Source organism: Perca flavescens, chromosome 11 (genome assembly GCF_004354835.1).
Source record: "Perca flavescens isolate YP-PL-M2 chromosome 11, PFLA_1.0, whole genome shotgun sequence".
Classification (NCBI taxonomy): Eukaryota; Metazoa; Chordata; class Actinopteri; order Perciformes; family Percidae; genus Perca; species Perca flavescens.
The window spans coordinates 16,441,859-16,461,910 of record NC_041341.1 but is presented as its reverse complement, the minus strand read 5'-3'; the positions used below and the strand labels follow the sequence as shown (position 1 = coordinate 16,461,910).

At 40.5% G+C, this 20,052-nt stretch overlaps 1 protein-coding gene across 8 annotated transcripts in view; it reads left to right on the top strand.

Annotated features, from left to right (window-relative positions):
* The first annotated feature begins 341 nt into the window (after positions 1-341).
* The window catches only part of LOC114564181 (probable phospholipid-transporting ATPase IH), a 30,872-nt gene continuing 11,161 nt past the window's right edge, over positions 342-20,052 (top strand). For 5 of the 8 annotated variants that reach the window (XM_028591402.1, XM_028591407.1, XM_028591405.1 and 2 more), the window contains exons 1-15: positions 342-831; positions 9,402-9,524; positions 9,780-9,869; positions 11,532-11,612; positions 12,231-12,338; positions 14,759-14,887; positions 15,677-15,780; positions 15,903-15,953; positions 16,102-16,166; positions 16,279-16,360; positions 16,467-16,617; positions 16,721-16,918; positions 17,035-17,208; positions 17,920-18,086; positions 19,271-19,342. In XM_028591402.1, coding sequence (XP_028447203.1) covers positions 793-831; positions 9,402-9,524; positions 9,780-9,869; positions 11,532-11,612; positions 12,231-12,338; positions 14,759-14,887; positions 15,677-15,780; positions 15,903-15,953; positions 16,102-16,166; positions 16,279-16,360; positions 16,467-16,617; positions 16,721-16,918; positions 17,035-17,208; positions 17,920-18,086; positions 19,271-19,342 — 1,634 coding nt within the window. In that variant the 5' untranslated portion in view covers positions 342-792. The remainder of the gene's footprint in view (positions 832-9,401; positions 9,525-9,779; positions 9,870-11,531; positions 11,613-12,230; positions 12,339-14,758; positions 14,888-15,676; positions 15,781-15,902; positions 15,954-16,101; positions 16,167-16,278; positions 16,361-16,466; positions 16,618-16,720; positions 16,919-17,034; positions 17,209-17,919; positions 18,087-19,270; positions 19,343-20,052) is intronic. The other 3 variants (XM_028591401.1, XM_028591400.1, XM_028591404.1) reach the window with 3 other exon arrangements.

Here is a 20,052-nt window from a genome sequence, read left to right as displayed (position 1 = left end):
ACTAATGCTGTTTTGCCTGAATAGTGAGCACTCTTTTAAACTTGTAAATTTGGCTGATAACACCTCTGTACTTTTACTTATATGTAACTAAACAAGATAATGCAGATCTTTTACTTGTAATAGGGTATTTTACACTGTGGTTTTACCAGGTTTGTATTTAAAAATCCCTCATTACATTGGCAAACCACAATAATATTGACATTCTTTAGATTTTGTTTTGGCTAGAGTAGTTTTGCGCAGATTTTTGGACACTATTATGAGTTTAGATTGACGCATGTCCAGAGGTGTGGAATAACCACAGTGCGCATGCGCCGCGTAGTCATCTGACGAGTGAGCGGCTGTGGACGTTTTGCGTTGCCGCTACATCGACGGCCACCGCTGTAAAACAGAGCGGGACACACAGACAGCCTCCAGGAGGGGTCGTCTCCTGCAAGAGAAAAAAAACAAAACTGTTTAACAAACGAGGAGTAACCAGGAAGACTATCCAGAGAGGTTTGGAGGTTTGCATGCGGTGAAATTTCTTCTGAAATGTAGCCAGCAGCGTGAGTGTGGGTTATTGTAATCGCTTGGTCGCTGCATGGCTCTTCACAGGGATGCCATGAAAATCAGATCAGCCGACTGAGAGACCGCTGCTCCTCGCTATCACAGACACGGCGGCGGTGGCGGCGGCGGTGGAGGTGGTGAACGATGGATACTGGTGAAAAGATCCACGTTAGGTAGCGTTTACGAAGATCCGAGGAGAGCTGAACGTCTCTGTTGCACAGTTTACTCGCCGCCAGAGCTGTCTGAAGGATGGATTTCACCCAGCTCCGGAACATCATCAGTAGATACGTAAGGGCCCCCGTTTGTCAACACTGTCACAACTGTAGCTCTGTGTCTGCAAGTGCATCAATATATAATGCATGTAACATGTGTAGCTATGTTTTCTACAATACAGTAGCCTATGTGTTGGAAATTACCTTGCACACAACTGCCTTCAGAGGGTTGAGCGTGGACGCGCAGGATGATGAACACTTTGCTCATCTGCAATGATAAACATTTCACTCTGGCTGCTTTGGCAGGCCATTGACTGTGGGCTTTACAATGTATTTTGTGGAGCTGAATGGGGAATGTGCCAGTGGCTACAGATGCAGTGATGGCTGGTGAATGTGCAGAATAGAAATGAACTTGGCTGGCCCAGTTACATTGCTTTAGTGAGCTACAATATGCATGCATACTTAACTATCTCATGGCTTCCAGTTGCCATGGTCTGCAGGGAAATAAATCCCAATCAGGACTCAAAGCTTGGGACTCTGCAGCACTGGGTTGTACACCTGCTTGTACCTGCCTCCAGCCTGGTCGATTGATAAGTTGTGCTGGTTAAACTAGAGCAGCTTTAAAGTTGTCACTTTCAGTAAAAAAAACAAAAAAACAAAACACTTTAAGAAAAAAACAGCCATGCCTTGTCATCATTTGTCATCAGGGATCTGTTTGTTAGCAGGAAATGTCCACATAATAACAAAGTAGATGATGGTGAACTGTAACTACATTACTGGTTGGTGTGGTCTGAACAGGCCTGTGCCATCAGCAGTCTCTGCTTTTCAGCCAGAGCAGGAAGCAGCTAGTTGGTGGGTGGCTGAATTAGAGAATACAGTGTCTAGTGGGAACTAACTCTGACAGGTCTGCTGATGTTCATCAGACTGGGCACCTCTGGAGTATCGTTACGTCTTCAATATACAGTCTGCGAACCTTTCACCTGACCTTAAAACTGGCTCAGGTGCTGTGAAGATAACTATCTGCGTGTGTGTGTGTGTGTGTGTGTGTGTGTGTGTGTGTGTGTGTGTGTGTGTGTGTGTGTGTGTGTGTGTGTGTGTGTGTGTGTGTGTGTGTGTGTGTGTGTGTGTGTGTGTGTGTGTGTGTGTGTGTTTTTAAAATGTATGCTCATCAGACTTGTACCAGTGAGCGAGTGTGTGTGTATTTGCATTTGGTGACAGTGTGTAGGGAGCTTGACGGATGCTCCAGCAGGTCTAATATCAGGGGAAATCAGATCCATGGGTGAGGCGGAGGTGAGGAGGGAGGAATGGGGTCAATGAACACGCCCCTCATCTCTCACCCTTCTCCCTTTGCATCCTCACTCTGCAACGTTATGAAGTATAGGAATGAATCCTTAATTCAATTATCCTGATATTGATTTAGAATTGAAGGGATGTTTTATGTAAATTTGGTCCTCCTATTACTTGTCTATCCCCCTCTATTAACCCTGCCATATTCTGAACAGCTGCTCCCTTAATGAGGCTACATAGAAGAACAAACATTACATCATGCAAGGTGATTAATGTGTGATAAGCAAGGCGCCCAAGCCTTTTCTCTGGACAGAGAGAGCCGTAAACTCCCAGCAAGGTTACTGCCCAAATGTAGCCAGCCTCCCATACTTTCATAATTTTGCAATAAATAAAGAAAAAGCTGAATTATTCACTTTACTCCACCGGGCCAAGTTTATGAGCCTTTCGCCTCATATCTTGTTCCCGTATTATCACTGTGTCATTGATTTGTGACTTGTCCTTGATGTACTTTGGGTTTTTTCTGTTATGTTGCACCGGCCAACTCTGCTTTGCTGTTGTTTTGGTTAATTGACAACATTGTAATATATTTTAATATACAACTTTGTTGGGCACAGAAGGATGAAGTCCTGGAATAATTTCAATTGCTGTCCATGGTACAGACATTTAGTTTTTGAAAACATACAACTTGAACAGATGATGAACAATCAATGAACATTTTTTTAGGGAGTAGACCAGTTAAAAAGTATTGTAGACATAAAAAAGAATGGCTTTAAGACATAGTTCCAGATGCTTTGCTAGAAAATCAGTTCAAACTAAAATTGTGTTTATTATTTGAGATATTATGATTTGTCTAGACAGTCATTCAGATCTATCCAGTAAAGCACTTTATATGAGAAAGAAATGTAATTTTCTGAAGGCAGTGTACTCTCTATTTTCTGACTGAGAACAATTGCAGTTGAATTGAGCCTGTACAGTTCAGTAAATAGTTTTTGTGAAGAAAAATATGGTGTCATGCCATGGTGTTTTGCAGTGTGTGAAGTTATGGGACATTTTTTTGCGTAATAACTTGAATCTGTTTAACTTTTTTCTCTGTTGGCATAAAAGAATGGCCAAGCCTAAATTCAATAATATATAGTGTGTGTGTGTGTGTGTGTGTGTGTGTGTGTGTGTGTGTGTGTGTGTGTGTGTGTGTGTGTGTGTGTGTGTGTGTGTGTGTGTGTGTGTGTGTGTGTGTGTGTGTAATATGTGTCCACTGTTCCCACTCCCTTGTCTCTGGTGCCTTTTTGTCGTCTGGTAATAATAATAGCGATGGCGTGATGCCTCAGACTGGTGCAAAGCGTAAGAACTGCATGAGATCATGATCTGGATAAGTAGGATGCCGATGGTCATATTTAAAGATATATGATATCTTGTGGGGACTTGAATATGTTCTCTTATTTTTAAAGTTTCCCTTTTCACTTTCACAACAGCCTCTTGTGATAACAACAGTTTGATTTATATCCGCCACTGCTTCTTCCTGTCCTTAGCTAGATTTACCCTTGTCCCCCTCTATCCTCACCCTCCTTTACATCTTATCTATGAATATATGACTGTTATTCTTGCAGAGACCTCTCACAACCTCAGCAGATAAAATAGAAATGCCAGCCATGTCACCCTTTGATCAAATGGGTGCCAGCAGAGTCCCGGAGTGCTGAAGGGCTTTAGAAAGGTTTCTTGCAACTTTACAGCTCGTTGAGTCCCCTGGCTGGTGTTGAAAGGCAGAACACAACCTGCTAGATGACTGTTTGCCACATTAGCTACTACAAACGGTTAAGGGCAATCTATTCCTGGACACTGCTCCCCTCAGAGACGGGGCCCTGGTGGGGAAGACAGAGGCTGTAGGTGACAAAAAGCTTTGCCTGCTTGCCTGTCTGTATATAAAAGAAAACAGCCATGCATCTGCGTGACGGCTCATAAGAATTATGCATCCTGCTGCATTTAATTATAAGACTGTTTTTAAGCTTGTATTACAAGGTTTTTGTTGTTAAAAGCAGACAAAATGAGAAAGAGGTTTTTTTTAGGATTCTGATTACGGTGGCGGGAGAAAAGGAGAGAAGAGAGAGAGGGGAGAAGAGAAGTAGCACAGCTGGATTAAAGACTTATGTAACAGTTGGATCACAGCAAGTCAAGTGGGAGAGGAAGCTGGGGCAACAACAGAATACAAATGTTGTCATTTTATTGTAATCTTTTCATATTCATCCTTTGATTTTGTTGCAGGTATATAGTTATTTGTGTCATCAATGACAGCAGTTGAGACAGTATGTGAAGGCTAAAGGTCAATATGTTTTTCAAATTTTCAAACCAGAATAGGGGTACATGTGTGTTTTCTGTCTGCACCTGTGTAGCAATGCCAAAATATTATTGTCTAAGAACTTAACTGTCACGAATGGCACTACTCCCCGTCAGCTACGTTCCCTCTCCTTACTTCATTAGTTTCGTCCTCACTGCTGCTTTTAATGTTTACTCTTTTCATCCTTTCAGTGCTTTGTTCCAAAAAAGGGGTTGTCCACAGAGAATATAGTTAAAAAAAAGTCCTAGTGGAACCAAATGAAAGCACAAAAAAGATTTCAAGGATATTGTCTGGAACAGTAATACTTCACATTTTTCTTAAAGCCTAATAATCTCTTGTCAAATCGAGTTCCACAGCTTTAAATTAATGAGAAAATCCCACACTTTTGATCTTCAGTCTATACTTAATGAAGCCTCTGTGTGGTGCTTTGCTTATGAACCTGCAGACACAGCATAGCTGTCTGTTGCTGTATACTGTGTTGCTATGGTGATTAATGGCAAATGAGTAGCAGTGGAGTGCATGTTGAACAGGTAGCCTCCTTCCTTTTCAGCTGATCAAGGTCCCAAGGCTCCTTTTATCTCTACTTAATGCAAATCTCATAGCTTGTACTAATAGGAATATTGAAATACTTCAATATTCATACCCTTAATTTAATTTACTCAGGAAAGATTTTCTCAGCAGCTCCTTTCTCTCATTTGAATGTAAAAGAAACACTGTCTGGTAGATCAGTAAGACTTGGCTCATACCATTGGGTTGCACCAGCTATTGGTAAATACATTATTTAGACTGTAGGTAACACTACTTAAGCTAGTTGAAAACTAGCAGTTTATTACATTGACTTGCACCAATAAAATGTAAGCAATGTCTTCGCTAGTAAAGACTTTAGTAATGTGTGAATGAAAAGCTGGAACTCACTGTAGCGTAACATAACTGCCAAATATAACAGTTGGGGGGCGAACAATGTTAAATTTAACTGCCCATTCTTCTTAGAATGAGTGGGAAATACCTGATGATGCTAACCTAACCCAATGCTATCTAGCTAGCCATTTAGCCTGACGTTATTAGCATGATGTTTTGTTATTTGAGGTATATTTGTGTTATATAAAATCTTTCCAGTTTGTCATTATTAAACAGCATTTTATTAAATGACTGGTCAGCGATGTCCACTATACACACTCAATATTTCATATTATAGCCTATATTTTACCCTCTAATCTAAACCAGTTATATGTGAGGGAGCTAACGTGAGCTTGCCTCGTAACTACGTAGCAGCTATATCTGGCAGTAGTTAGTAGGTATAAATATGTATTGCCAACTAATTTCCACGTAAGAATTAGTTTGTGTGGTGTAGCCTAACTCATTTTAATTTAATGATGTGTAAACGTCCACTTAGTAAACACTTATATCTAGGATAAGTTTGAACTTACTGCTGCAACCTGCTCCAGGTCTTTTCAGAAATTTTCATGCATTCACTTTTTTAAATACTCTCAATTAAAGCTTTAGTGCGGAACTTTTTGATATTAATTAACATTCAAGCCATTGACAAATGAGTTGCTACAAAGCTAATTAAGACTATCAGCTCCACACAACTAATTATTTATTTAATATTTTCCCATAACACTGAGCGTTAAATTGATACTCTATGGGCTAAAAATGTACATCCTGCAAATGGGTGTTGTGTAATCAGGGTTTTTACGTTTCAACATCCCCTGTATAGCTAACATGGGTAGTTCATTAAGGGAGAGCTCAATCAGAGAAAATTGAGTTAATGAGGGATACCTGCTCAACATGCTGTGTGCTTCTGCAGTGGAGGAGGGATGAGACACAGCTATTTAATCAGGCCGGTTAATGGTGTGTACCTTTTTATTACACCTCTGCGGGAGAAAGGAGCAACACCATGGGGATAGATCATGGCACTGCCATGTTCAGGTGTTGCTTTTACACAATGAAAATATAAACATCCATAGTCCTGCAAAGTGCTAAGATAGAAAGCCAGTGGAAAATGCTAGAACTAGAGAGACTGTTGGGCTTTTTAAACCTTAAAAATAGCGGACCTGCCTCTGTTCTCTAACATTGAATACAGAGTTCAAAACCATCTGCCCGACTTTGTGCGCCACTAGAAACATGAAAGGAGAACTTGCAGTGATGGAATTTTTGCTGTTATCAAATCCATCTTGTAGTTGTTGATGATTGATGGTTATGTAAGACCAGCCTCTCTACTAGGAGGCTGTTTCAGTGTTGTTAATAAAGACAAAGCCTCCACATCTCGCAACTAACCAGCCAGCCACTTTGTCTGATGGAGCAGTGGAGTGAAGAGGGAACAGTGGACTGGAGGTTGATACGGATCAGTGAGGATTAATGAACAGATAACTACAAACCACAACGCAATCTCTCTGTGTCTTTCTCCGTGACACACACTGCCAGGAGATGGAGGGAACAAAAGGGAGAAAGTGATGATACAAATATGACGGGACAAATCGGGGAATTGTGGGTTTAGGAGGAAAATGTTTGAATAGAAGTGGAACGTGGTGGATATGCTGTGTCATAATCATGATATTAATAAGGACCAGTGATGAACGATTAGTCGATTTATCAGACAAAAAAACCAAAACATTTTGAATTTGCACCTTACTGTCTAGTATGACACTTAACATGAACCTGTTTACATTTCTGGTATTGTGTACAATGGTTAATTGCACCTTATTGATATTGATACTTTATGTTTATTTGCACTCTATGTATTTGCTAAATATATAGGCTAAATCACATGATGTAAAATAATCAAAACAATGTTTCACTGTAACACTTGTCATTTTCAAATTGGAGTGAATGGTTTCATCAGAAGAACCATTAGAAAAATGATTAGAGTTAGGATTTTACATACAAACATGTAAATTATTGACAAATCATCAATCTGTTGGTGTAACTATCACAATTTCCACAATCAGCATTTAAAGCTGAGTATTAATAGGATATTTTAATTGGCTAGCATGATGTCAGGCAGGATTATTTGAGCCATGTGTGAGGAACAGAGCCATGGAGTTATTTTTGACTTTCTATTGACACTGTGTTGTTTTGAGACCAGTGAACATGAAAGTCTATATTGGGGTGTGTTTTTAACTGTTTGGTTTGGTCTGTCACCCTATACCAAAATAACTAATGCTACATCTTTCTGGTCAACATCTCAGCAACTACTGCTTCTATTTTTTTTTTACTTGACATCAGCCTCCCTCTCTCCCTGTTAGTCAGTCTTTCTCTTTTTTCTTAACACATTTTCCTCCCTCCTTGTTACCTTTTTTCACAGTTTCATTCTGTCGTCACTTTTTTATTCTTTTGTACTCCTCAGTCTCCTTCTCCCGCTGTTCGCTCCACTTCAATCTACTACTCTTTTTCCGCCTCACTTTCCATATCCCTCTCTTTCCATTTCACTGTATCTCTCTGGGTCATGTTGCCCCCCTAATGTTTTGGAGGGGTCTTAAGTCAGCTGACGCTGTTGGCTCGATGTCTATTTTTATCCCAATGCCAAGCGCCTGTTGATAACTGTGGATAAGTTTAGATCGGTGACTCACAGCTTTTCGCTAGTGAAATTTACTATTTTGACACATTCTTATATGGCAGATTTCATTAGGAAACGTTACAGTAGCCTTAATTTTATAGTAGTATTTAAGTGTAAACTTTTGAAATGTATTTTGAATTTACAAGGTTACTGAGGAGACATCTGGACTCTGAACAATAAAAGATTTGGTCATTGGCAGTTATGAGCTGCATCCCTGCCAAAATGTTGAGGACATTTTAAGCAGTGAAGCGCTGCTTCCACTGAAGTGCTTGTTCTAGAACTTTTTGCTAATGGTCAACACTTTTGCTTTGAGCCGTGTCAGGCAGGCTGCTTTGCCAAAGGGTATGCTCACGCTGCCCACTCAGGCCAAAACATTAAGAGTCATGTAGGGAGCCAGATGGAAACAAACAGCTGAATGCTGTGGTCTCTTAACTCTTATTTATTTATTTTTTATTTTTTGGAAGGCTCTCTTTCCACAATAGTGTTTGTTGAAGGACACCTTGAAAAAACTATGTGCTGCACTAAACTCCCATAGTGTACTCTGTTTGTCCCCGGGGAGCTACTTAGATGTAATATAGATGAGAGATGGAGGTTTGCATACACACGATCCAATCTGCATTATTTTGTATCAAGGCATCGGACTGTTATAGTAAAATCAACAAACATACACTCATCCTTCAGTTGTTAGTTTAAAAAAGTGACTGAAGTTGTGTAACAGCCTTGTTTCTTGTTAAATCCAGGATGGTTAGTCAAGCTTCTTTATTAGTCATTCATTCTTAATTCATTTGAACCTTATTACATTTAAGAGGATTTTGATTGTTGTTTAGGGTTACAACTTTCATTATTAAAATAATCTGCAGATATGTTTTTTCATTTAATCATAGTCCATTTATCGCCACAACAATAGGATACACATCCATCTCAGTTTCGCATTGTGACATCTTCAAAGTGCTTGTTTTGTTTGACCCAACAGTCCAAAACCCAAAGATATTCGATTTACAATTAGGCCTATATAACATAGAGAAAAGCAGCAAATCATTATATTTCAGAAGCTGAAACTAGTGAATCTTTGGCATTTTTTTCTTGATAAACGACTTAAATGATGAATTATTTAACTTTCCGCCGATCAACTAATTAGTGTTGTTAGTGCTGAGAACAAAAAACTAAATTATACATCCAGTAAACTGGGGCATACTTGGCTTAAAAGAAGCAACATTAGATCATTAATTCTAAACTATAGATGACGCATACACTTACAGTGGACTTTGTCAGTCTGCATTTAGTTTGTGTGGGCGGATGACAAAGTCTAATACATATCAATGTTATTATATTTCATAATGATAGTAGATAGTAAGTAGCTTATGAGTTGAAAGCAAACACATTACCAAGGCTGAACAAAGTGCTTTAACCCCATTTTGTCTCTCCACCTGTATTATTATTTATAACTATACATATATCTCTCTCTCTCCCTCAGTGTGTAGGGGAGGAGATCTGGGTGGACAGTCGGACGGTGTACATCGGGCATAAAGAACCTCCTCCGGGAGCTGAGGCCAACATCCCTCAGCGTTACCCTGACAACCGCATTGTCTCCTCCAAGGTGAGCGAACCACAGCCCCTGAGTCAGAGCCATAACATTGTTTATCACCATGCTGTTGTTTTGTTTAATATTTAGACAACCATGTAATCTTATTTGTGACTGTGTTTTTAAGGGTGACACATTTCACTTTGCCTGTATTCATCAAGCTGTGCGGCACCAATTCTCTCGCCAGAGGGACCGGATGATAATGTGCCATTGTTTCCTTTTCTGTTTTTATGTGCGTGATAGTAATTCTGCTGTCACTCTGTCCCACAGTATACCTTCTGGAACTTCATTCCCAAGAATTTGTTTGAGCAGTTCAGAAGAATCGCTAACTTCTACTTCTTGGTCATATTTCTGGTCCAGGTGAGATTTTTATGAAAACCATAAGCAGTGGTAATTTTTCCACCTTTCTTTGTTTGATCCGAAAACACAACAGTGAAACTCCAAGGAAATACTCTCCCAGCTGTCTATTTGTTAAAACAAAAATGCATTCTGGGTCCATTTTGTGCTTTATTTTTTTAATACCTACTTGGCATGCATGGCTTTGCATCACAATATTTTCAGGGCAGCTGTAGAAGTTTGACAGCTGAACACTGCCCCATTTTTCATACACAGGTAACTTAATAATGTCAATTAGATAACTGAGATGATTTTCCAAGATTGGATTTTTCAGTATTTTTAAGCAAGTTTAAAATAGATGTGGCACAAATCTGAAAACATGAGGATTATTCAGAGTTAGCTGAGAGAGTGTCTTACTTGTTATTGGATCAGTGGAACCAGAAAACCTGGTGAAAACACTGTAACTTTGGAGATAATTTGGTAAAGTTTCATTTCATTATTAGGATTCCCATTAGCTTCCCACAAAAAGACTTGGCAGTTCATCCAATAGGTGACATTTCAGACATTTCAGAACCCAGTAAGTTTACTTTACTAACTTTTCTTATAGTTTCTTATAGAATTAAAATGTGTAAACCTTGGAAACAGAAGAAATGTTTTGGGGTTTTGTTACTTTTAGTGATCAAGCTGCACATACAACCACATTAAAACTTTTTGCTTGATAAGATTGGTCTATGTTACAGTTTTACATTTTCAGACATTGTTTTAGCCTCATAGCCTTACATTAACTGCATAGCTCATAGAGCACAGGTGTTGCCAGGGTCTTCCACTCTACTAACGACACCCCCTGCCACGCCCACCTACAGTACCTGCAAGGAAAGCAGCCACACAAACAAAGTAACAGGCAGACATGGCGGAGAGAAAAGGTGTAGGATTCATAATAACACCTCATTGTTCTCTGATTTCAAAATAAAAGCAATTATCCCAAGATTAACAGTGAAATCCTGCCCCTCTGGTGAGGTAACCTGGATGAGGATTACCAACATAATTTAAATTTGCTAACATCATATTTTCCTGAAATAATGGGTGCTGTACCGCTCTGTGTATGTCTGTCTAATACAAAATCAAAAAGAATGAGCCACTATATTGCACCAAATGTTGAATAATCATGCAAGGACAAACTCATTATAGAGGAAGAGGAGGATACAACCATTTCTTTACCAGCAGTTGCCTTGGAAGACCACAATGCAACATAGCCACAGCTTGGGTCTTTGTCAGTAGCATGTGAAATACTACACCATCTTAATGGGGCAAACTGGACATAGCACACAGCAGCAATGTTTGTACTCTCCTTTTTTTTTTGTCGACTGAAAAGGTCCCACTTTGTTGGTGTTACTTTCTACATACCGGTATGCACATGTTCTGGCTAAAAATAGGGAAGAAAACATGACAAAGTTAACTACCCCAGAATGGATTTTTTCCTGTAAGTGCAGATGGGGGAAATCAAACAAGATGTGATTACTTGGGTACTTTTAACATTGCCAGATTGATGCTTGATTCCTTATTACAGAAGTTTTTCCCTGATGCACTTCCTACTACTCAGCATTGCATTACTTGGCATCCTCTTCCTTCTTCTTTCTGTTGTCCCCTCCCCCTGCACCTTCCTCTCTCTCTTCCTTTCCCTTGCAGCTTATCATCGACACCCCCACCAGCCCAGTCACCAGCGGCCTGCCCCTCTTCTTTGTAATCACTGTCACTGCAATAAAACAGGTAGGACACACACAAACATGTTCACATTTCTGGGAAATATTGCCCACAACAATCCCCGCTCACACACCAACTCCCAGCCTCAAATACACACTCTCTACCAAACGGCTGCTCTATGATCTGTATATACACATTCCTCTCTCAGCGAAAGGACATGCCATTGAATATGTCTGGTGATGTGAGAAATATGATAATGAATGCTCTCCTCTGTTAATCACTCTAGCTGAGGATCACATGCCCCTGGGAGAGGCATCCTCTCTACCGCGTCCCCGTACTGAGGGATGGGGTACTATCAGTGATAGATACTGTAGAGCTGTTCTGGCTGAGGAAGCCTGCATTTTGCTGGGACATAAATCTAAAACATGACGTTTTAGCTAGAAATCCAGGAAACAGGTCACTAACACTAATCTCAGGGAGCACAATGCTAATTAATTACAGTGGATGACTTTCACCTCCCCCCCCCACCGTCTCTATTGATGTCATACTATGCTCTGGCCCCAATTCTCTCTGCACAATAATCTATATTCTGTTTCCCCCTGCCAACAAACACTTTCTCTTCCTTTTATCTTACAATCTTGTTGTCTATCCCTCTCTCTTGCCGCTTCCCTCTTGCTCTCTCAGGGCTATGAGGACTGGCTCAGACACAAGGCTGACTGCTCTATAAACGAGTGTCCGGTTGACGTGGTGCAGCAGGGGAAGGTGGTGAGGACACAAAGTCACAAGCTACGGGTAAGAATGGCCTCATTAGAGGAGCATAGCACCTGAGGCCACAAAGCAACACTACGGTACTGCTGCATAGCTCACTTTTTCTATAACTGTCTCTCACACTCCCCCCTTCTCTTTCTCTCTGCAGTCCTCTCTAACTTTCCTTTCTCTCTTGCTCTCTCTTGTCTTTTCCACCAATTAATTGCCCTGAAACTGTAGTAGAGGAATGTTTATAGTGTCCCCTGGTGCACCATGCAAGCGTCCCTTTGGCAAGTGAACAGGGCTGATGTATTTCACAAGTTAGGATATTCCTGTCATCATCCTGTGGTGTTCTCTTATGTCATTCTGATGCAATAGCAGATCACTGTTCGGTATTGTGCCTCAGTCTCATTCATCAAAATTGATTAGACTTATATCAAAACCCATTTTTGCTACTATTAATGGCTGGCATTTCTTTGGCAATAACATTCAATATTATTTGGAAGGCCCCCTAAAGGTCTGATCCTAGAATCGCCCCTGATATGCACGTGAAGTTACCACTAGTAACCAAAGGTGTTGCTAAATCGACCAGGACAGCAGTCTTAAGAGGATAAGACTGGAGCCATTATATATCCTTGTTTTTGTCAACAAATTCCATGAAAAGCAACAATGCATTAGTCCACCTCTCAATATTTTCTGACTTCTCCCCTCTGTCTGTGTCAGTCAAGCCTACTCCTCCTTACTGAAAACGTACATCTTAAAAAATGTGTCACAAATATATACTTTTTAAAACTAAATAATCTCCTAAAACAGATGGACACTAGTTTTTAGAAAACATTACAGCAGTAAAAGTGCATTTGTTGGGGGAGTTTAACTGTTTTTAGCGTTTACAACAGCAGGGCAGACTATGTGGGGTTGACTCATAATAAACTACAGTGCCCATGTTCATTGTAATAAATGAACACGTAGGGGAAAACAGTGCAGCTGTGTGGCTCATTGATATGTTTTGAATAGTTTTTGGACCACAATGGAGGTTATGGCACAGAAGAATAACCAGGCTTTGCCTTTACAGACAATACTTGTTAGTCAGGTCAGTTCATTGTTGGTTTTGGTCTTTTTTATGGGGTTTTGTTGACAATGTGTTGTCGCTTTCTAAAACATCATGTAAAATTGTAAAAGCACAAAATAGAAAAGTGCTTATTATATCTTATTATCTTTTTTTGTACCTGGTTTTGTGCTGTCAGGAGCCGTTATGCTTATACAAGTAAGACTCATGCAACAGTGGATTGTGCATGCATGAGGCTGTTCAATCCTTTTCTGGGGATTTCCAGTCAGTGCCTTTAGACCTGCAGCTAATATGGTTGCTGTCTTTAGCCACAGTAGCAAGAATACTTCAGAAATTCATGCAGTTAATAAATATTGTTGGCCTTATTAACCTTACAAGTTTTCTGTGATTTTCTGACTGGTATGAGTTTGAAAAAAGGTCTTGAAAAGACTGCAGAAACCCTGATTCTACGATGGAGATGAATGATTCCAACAGTGTTGGAAGTCAGTTACTTTTTCAGGACATATTGCAGAGTGCTCAACAGAATATGGCAGAAAGAATGGTAGCAAAATGATTACGTAGAATAAATAAGATGCCAATTAATATTGTTTTGTTTTATTTAGTAGTCCTATTCCTGGTAGCAGGTTTAGGGGGGAAGATTTCTCTGGAAAAACATGAACCAGCTTCACTGAGCTGGCATATTACTCTGCAGATATATATCTCATATCATCCCAGCGTGAATGAAAACGGAGGTGTCAGACTACATAACATGAGTGTATAGATACGGTATATCTCAGTCTTCACTTTTGTGTTGGAGGGTATATAAAGGGTGCAGGTACATCTCCTTTCTTCTGCTCCTGCTGCTCCTGTCCAGCATGCAGACTGTGTGGGATGTTGAGGTTCATCTTAGAATAAGTCTTCAATACGGCTGCCCAGCCTTAAAGGCTACAGAGTCTTATAGATTGTGTTGCCATAGCAGTAGTTTTCACTGGATGCCATTAGTCGAGAAAGACTTTTTACAGTAGAAACTCTCATCCTCTCTTGTTCAGTCTCCCTTTATACGTCGTCCAGCATTTTCTGTACCAAAGGTTTCTCACTACTGTAGATCAAACAGAGAGGATTAGAGTGTGAATTGGGAGCAGGAATAATGATGAATATATTAATCATGCAAATTCAGAGAGCGTGTGTCATGTGTATGGTCACCGTGGAGATGGGATTTATCAGAGCTTAAGCTGCTCCGCTCGCATTATCCGTTATGCAACTTCTCAATCCTTTGGAGAAAAAAAAGAAAAGGAATGGTAAAGGATGAGCAGATTGTCTGTCTGTTTGTCTTTTACTATCTGTGTCAAAATACCTGTTCATTTATTATTGACGTGAAAGCCATTACAGGGTGTGTGTTGTGTCTGTCCTGCTCTGTCAGGTAGGGGACATTGTCGTGGTGAGGGAGGATGAGACTTTCCCCTGTGACCTCATCCTGCTCTCTTCCAGCCGCCATGATGGGACCTGTTATGTCACCACAGCCAGCCTGGATGGGGAGTCCAGTCACAAGGTGCTAGTGCTGTAAAAGTAGTAGCAATTTAAAACATACCGTCTTTGATCCTAAAACAGGAAAGATTTATGATTCATTAGGTCTTTACAAAACAACTCAGCTAAATATATAGTAAACCATCCACTGTATCAAACCGTTCCAGCTTATTAAATGTGAGAATTTGGGGCTTTTCTTTGTCATACACTGATAATACACTGACAATATTTGGTTGTAGCCTATACTGTTATTCAGACAAAACAAGCAATGTAAAGACATCGCATAAGGCTTAAGGAAACTGTGATGCATTTTTCAGTAGTTTTTGACATTTTCGGACAACAATCAATCGAGAAAATAATTAGCATATTTATCAATAATGAAAATAAGATACTTATCAATCAGCACATGAATTCAGACACACATGTTTAATGATGTAAGCGACACAACGCCACATACATCATTTTACATTTTCCCTTTCTGATGCTCATTGCCACCACGTATGGCTGAGCGCACACACACTCACACACACACACACACACCTCCCATAGCGTATGGTAGAGTACTCCACCCAATCTCCTCATACATGCCCCCGGGGTAACCCCCCGATGTGCTCACCATCCCAGCATGCTGTCCTCTGCTGATCCAGGGCGCGGTCTGTAACGGTTCACGTCCGTGGCTCGCCCAGTCATTTAGAAAATCAGCTGGAAGCCAGACAGAGGAGTCAAATGAACCTTGCTCTCATTAGTGGCTGCGGGTGACATTTTCCTCTGTTGTCTTCTTCTTCTTCCCCCTTCCTCCACCTTTCTATCTCAGACCTATTATGCTGTACAAGATACCATGGCCTTTAGAACGGAGCAGGAGGTGGATTCATTACATGCCACTATTGAATGTGAACAACCACAGCCTGACCTCTACAAGTGAGTGTGACACAGCCTCACTGATTCATCTCCCTACACATATTATCATCCACAACCTTTTAGAAGCAGATATTCCCTTGATGCTTCTCTTGATTTCATTTTGCTGTGACTTTTTTTTGCAGATTTGTGGGACGCATCAATATTTACAAGGACAAAGAAGAGCCTGTGGCTAGGTGAGTACTTTTTATTGTAATCAGGTACTTTTCTGTTACCGGGTAAAGCTTGTATTGACAAGGTCAACTCATTTGTTAAATTAAGCAAATGTCTGTAATGTTTTTTTCTGAAATAAAGACAGCCAAGAATTCTGTTTCATTCTTGCAGACCACTTGGGGCTGAGAATTTGCTCCTTAGAGGAGCCACACTGAAGAACACACAACATATTTATGGTAGTAATATGCGGATTCACTCTGTTTAATGTCTCTTGAATGTTTGAGCCAAATTAGAGGAAAGGCTGATGTCGTTATTTTCTTGATAACTTAGCATTTTCTCTCCCCTCAGCTGTTGCAGTCTACACTGGTATGGAGACTAAGATGGCACTTAATTACCAGTCTAAATCTCAGAAGCGCTCTGCTGTAGAAAAGTATGATTAACGTCCCCACTCCTTCAAAAGCATGATTTGGATTTATAGTGGGATTGGTACATTTTCAGTTTTCTCTTCCTAATCTTTACCCTGTCTTTTTTTGCAGGTCGATGAATGCCTTTCTGATAGTGTATCTGTGCATCTTGATCAGTAAAGCGGTGATCAACACTGTTCTGAAATATGCTTGGCAGTGGTCTCCAGACAGAGACGAGCCCTGGTACAACCACAGGACCGAGAACGAGCGCCAGCGCCACATGGTCTGTTCATCAACCTCTAACTTGAAAACAGTCTTGACATCCAGTCCCAAGTCTCATTTACGTAAAACTTCATAGTTGTTGTCTTTCTTCCTTACTTCTTCAGGTGATCCGAGCATTCACAGACTTCCTGGCCTTCATGGTCTTGTTCAATTACATCATCCCAGTGTCTATGTACGTGACGGTGGAGATGCAGAAATTCCTGGGCTCCTATTTCATCACCTGGGATGAGGAAATGTTTGATGAAGAGCTGGGAGAGGGTGCTCAGGTCAACACCTCTGACCTGAATGAAGAGCTGGGACAGGTACATGAGTACACGCACACACACACACACACACACACACACACATTTGCATACAGTATCTGAAACAAATTTGCAGATGCGCCCTTACTCTACTTTTTTTCTTCCTTCCCTCCCAGGTGGAGTATGTGTTTACTGATAAGACAGGCACTCTCACTGAGAACAACATGGAGTTTATTGAATGCTGCGTTGATGGGAATGTCTACATCCCGCATGCCATCTGCAACGGCCAAATCCTCAGTGCTGCCTCCAGTATAGACATGATTGACTCCTCACCTGGAGGATACAGGAGAGTAAGTATGTGTGTTTGACAGTAAACAGGTTTCTAAATCCAGCCTGAATAGACTCTTGGCTGCGCTAACTCTGCTGCCAAATAGAGATGAAAACAAGAGTAAAGAAAACTCTTAACATATTTTAGTTGAAAATGTGAGTAAGCCACGCTCACAGATAAACCAACATGTCACGTTTGTAGGCAGGAGGACCATTAAAGTAATTATCTCTGACATTTATATATTACCAAATGTTTGTTTTGCTGATACACACAGTAGGAATACAGCCTATATATCTAGTTCATGGAAACTTTGACATTTTCTTTGTAATCCCTAAGTGTTTGCTGTGTCTTACACGGATGAAAACGTCCTCTGGTACACAGAAAAGTGATGAGGCTTGCATTTCTGGCAGTGGCAACAGTGATTTGTTTAGATTTAATAGAAGAAAAAGTGTGTTGTCAGCATGAGTAGCAGAAACCACCGCAAATGACCAGAGAGAGAGAGAGAGAGAGAGAGAGAGAGAGAGAGAGAAGAACACTCCCTCCCAAAACTTAAAGTGGAGAAAACTTGCGATGACTAAATTGCACCAAACATGTCCATAAAATGATCTAAAGGATAAGAAAATAAAGTTTGGAATGTTGGGTCTTTTATATTTCATTTCAGTTATGCACTTTTGACTGAACAGTTGCATTTGTAAAAAAAAAAAGTGTACAATGTATGATTGTGTGTCTTAAGGAACACGAGGATCTGTTTTTCCGGGCGCTGTGTCTGTGTCACACGGTGCAGGTGAAGGAGGAGGAGACGGTGGATGGCATCAAGAGGGGCATCCACCAGGGCAGGCCCACCTCCTTCTACATCTCCTCTTCACCGGATGAGGTTGCTTTGGTGGAGGGAATGAAAAGGTTAACACTCTAAAACCCACAATTTGCTAAATTACTTTGCAGTCCTTATAATAGGACAGTGTCTTTTGGCTCAGCACTCTGCAAGTGCAGACGTTCAGCTTCAATTTGAGGATGAACGGTGCAAGAACTGTAGCTCATTATATTCATAGTGCCCCAATTTTAGGGGACCAGAATGAATTAACCTTTAATGAATCATTGTGTTTGATTATTGGTTGGAAATACTTTGCTTTCAATCACTATCTGAAGTGACACACACACACACACACACACACACACACACACACACACACACACTAATAAAAAACGTGTCTTGCATTGTGAAAATCTGCCAGGCCCATAATGCAGCATGCTTGTTTTGGGGGCTTGTGCCTTCATTTAGTGACATAATTACATTCAGATTGAGGACAGGAGACTAACTTAGCCAGTCAAGAACACGCGACTGCTTGACCATGAAAGACGTGATAACTTTTTCTGTATGTAACTTAGGGGGGGAATCACCAGAGGCCTTACGATACGATATCATCACGATACTTATGTCACGATACGATATTATTGCGATTTTAAACATATTGCAATATTCTGCGATATATTGGAATTCATTAACTTTTTTCCAACTTCAAATTTTTCCCAATTTCAAATTATGTCCCCAAAAGGAAACATTGTCAACATCCGTTTTATCTAAAAAGATACATTTCTCGGTTTGTTCATCTCACTTCAATTGTATTGCTGCAAAATCTGATTGTTAAGCAGACAAACTGACCAACACATATATAATAGAAGATCGATACTTGGCGTCTGTGTATCGAAAATATTGCAATACTATGCTGTATCGATTTTTTTTCCCCACCCCTAATGTAACTGGACTTCCTGGATCATATTTACCTAAAGCAACATGCCCACACCAACACAGACCCTGATTTGTTTTTAACACAGTGCTATATTTGGTCTGCACTTGGCCTTAGACACATGTAAGGCACATGGTCCAACATGCCAAGTCACAGTTTGTTGCTCTAACATATTGCTTTCACAGATGTGTCGTACTGTAAGTGTCTGTGCTCAGGTTACGCTAAATGCGTCAGAACACCTTTACAAGTGTGATACAATTGAGTAATACTGCTTAGTGTATCTTTACTCAGACTTGAATGAATCCTTTCTCTCTCTTTCTCCTTCACTCTTGTTGCCAGGCTGGGTTACACCTATCTGAGACTGAAAGACAACTACATGGAGATCCTCAACAAAGACGATGAGATTGAAAGGTTGGTCTGTTAAAGGTCTGTTGTGGTTCGCCACAGGAGATAAAATAGGAGTAATTTAGTTGATGGGGTCATATTTCAGCTGCCTGGAGAGAAAGGGCTCTCGGATTGTGTTACCAATCAACAGAGGTTACAAACAAACTACAACCACAGAAGAGTTGGCAGAGTGTTGTTTTTAGAAACTGCTCAATCAGAGCAAAATTCTCCAACTGATCTGGGAGAATGAAAGGCGGCAAGATTCCATTAGAGTGGTTTTGTAGAAAGGGTCTAATGTTTTGATCCATAGGAAGTGCTCATGTACCCAGCCTCTCTCTCCATCACTCTCTGCAGTGGCCTGTCAATAGTGAGCTATTTTGAGGAAGCAGGAGAGCTGGAGAGGGGAGGGGGGGGTGGCATCCAGCAGACTTTGCAGAGAATGGAAAGGCAGTAGGTTCTTGCAAAAGCATCTGTTTTTCACCATTTCAGGGAATCTGAATCTTTTGGCCCTTTGCACAAACTACTAGACTAAAATGCACTTAATGCAAATGTCAAACCTAAAGATATTTAGCCTGTATTGTGGTTCACTTCATTTGAATTACAGTTTGGTTTGGTTTAAGGATCATCTACAATTCTCAAAAGTAGAAACAGAAAGCGAGTCATTCAGTTAGCTTGATGCAAGTGACTATCAAACGTCATTTTACTTCAGATAATTAATGTTGTCTCTTGAAGTCACT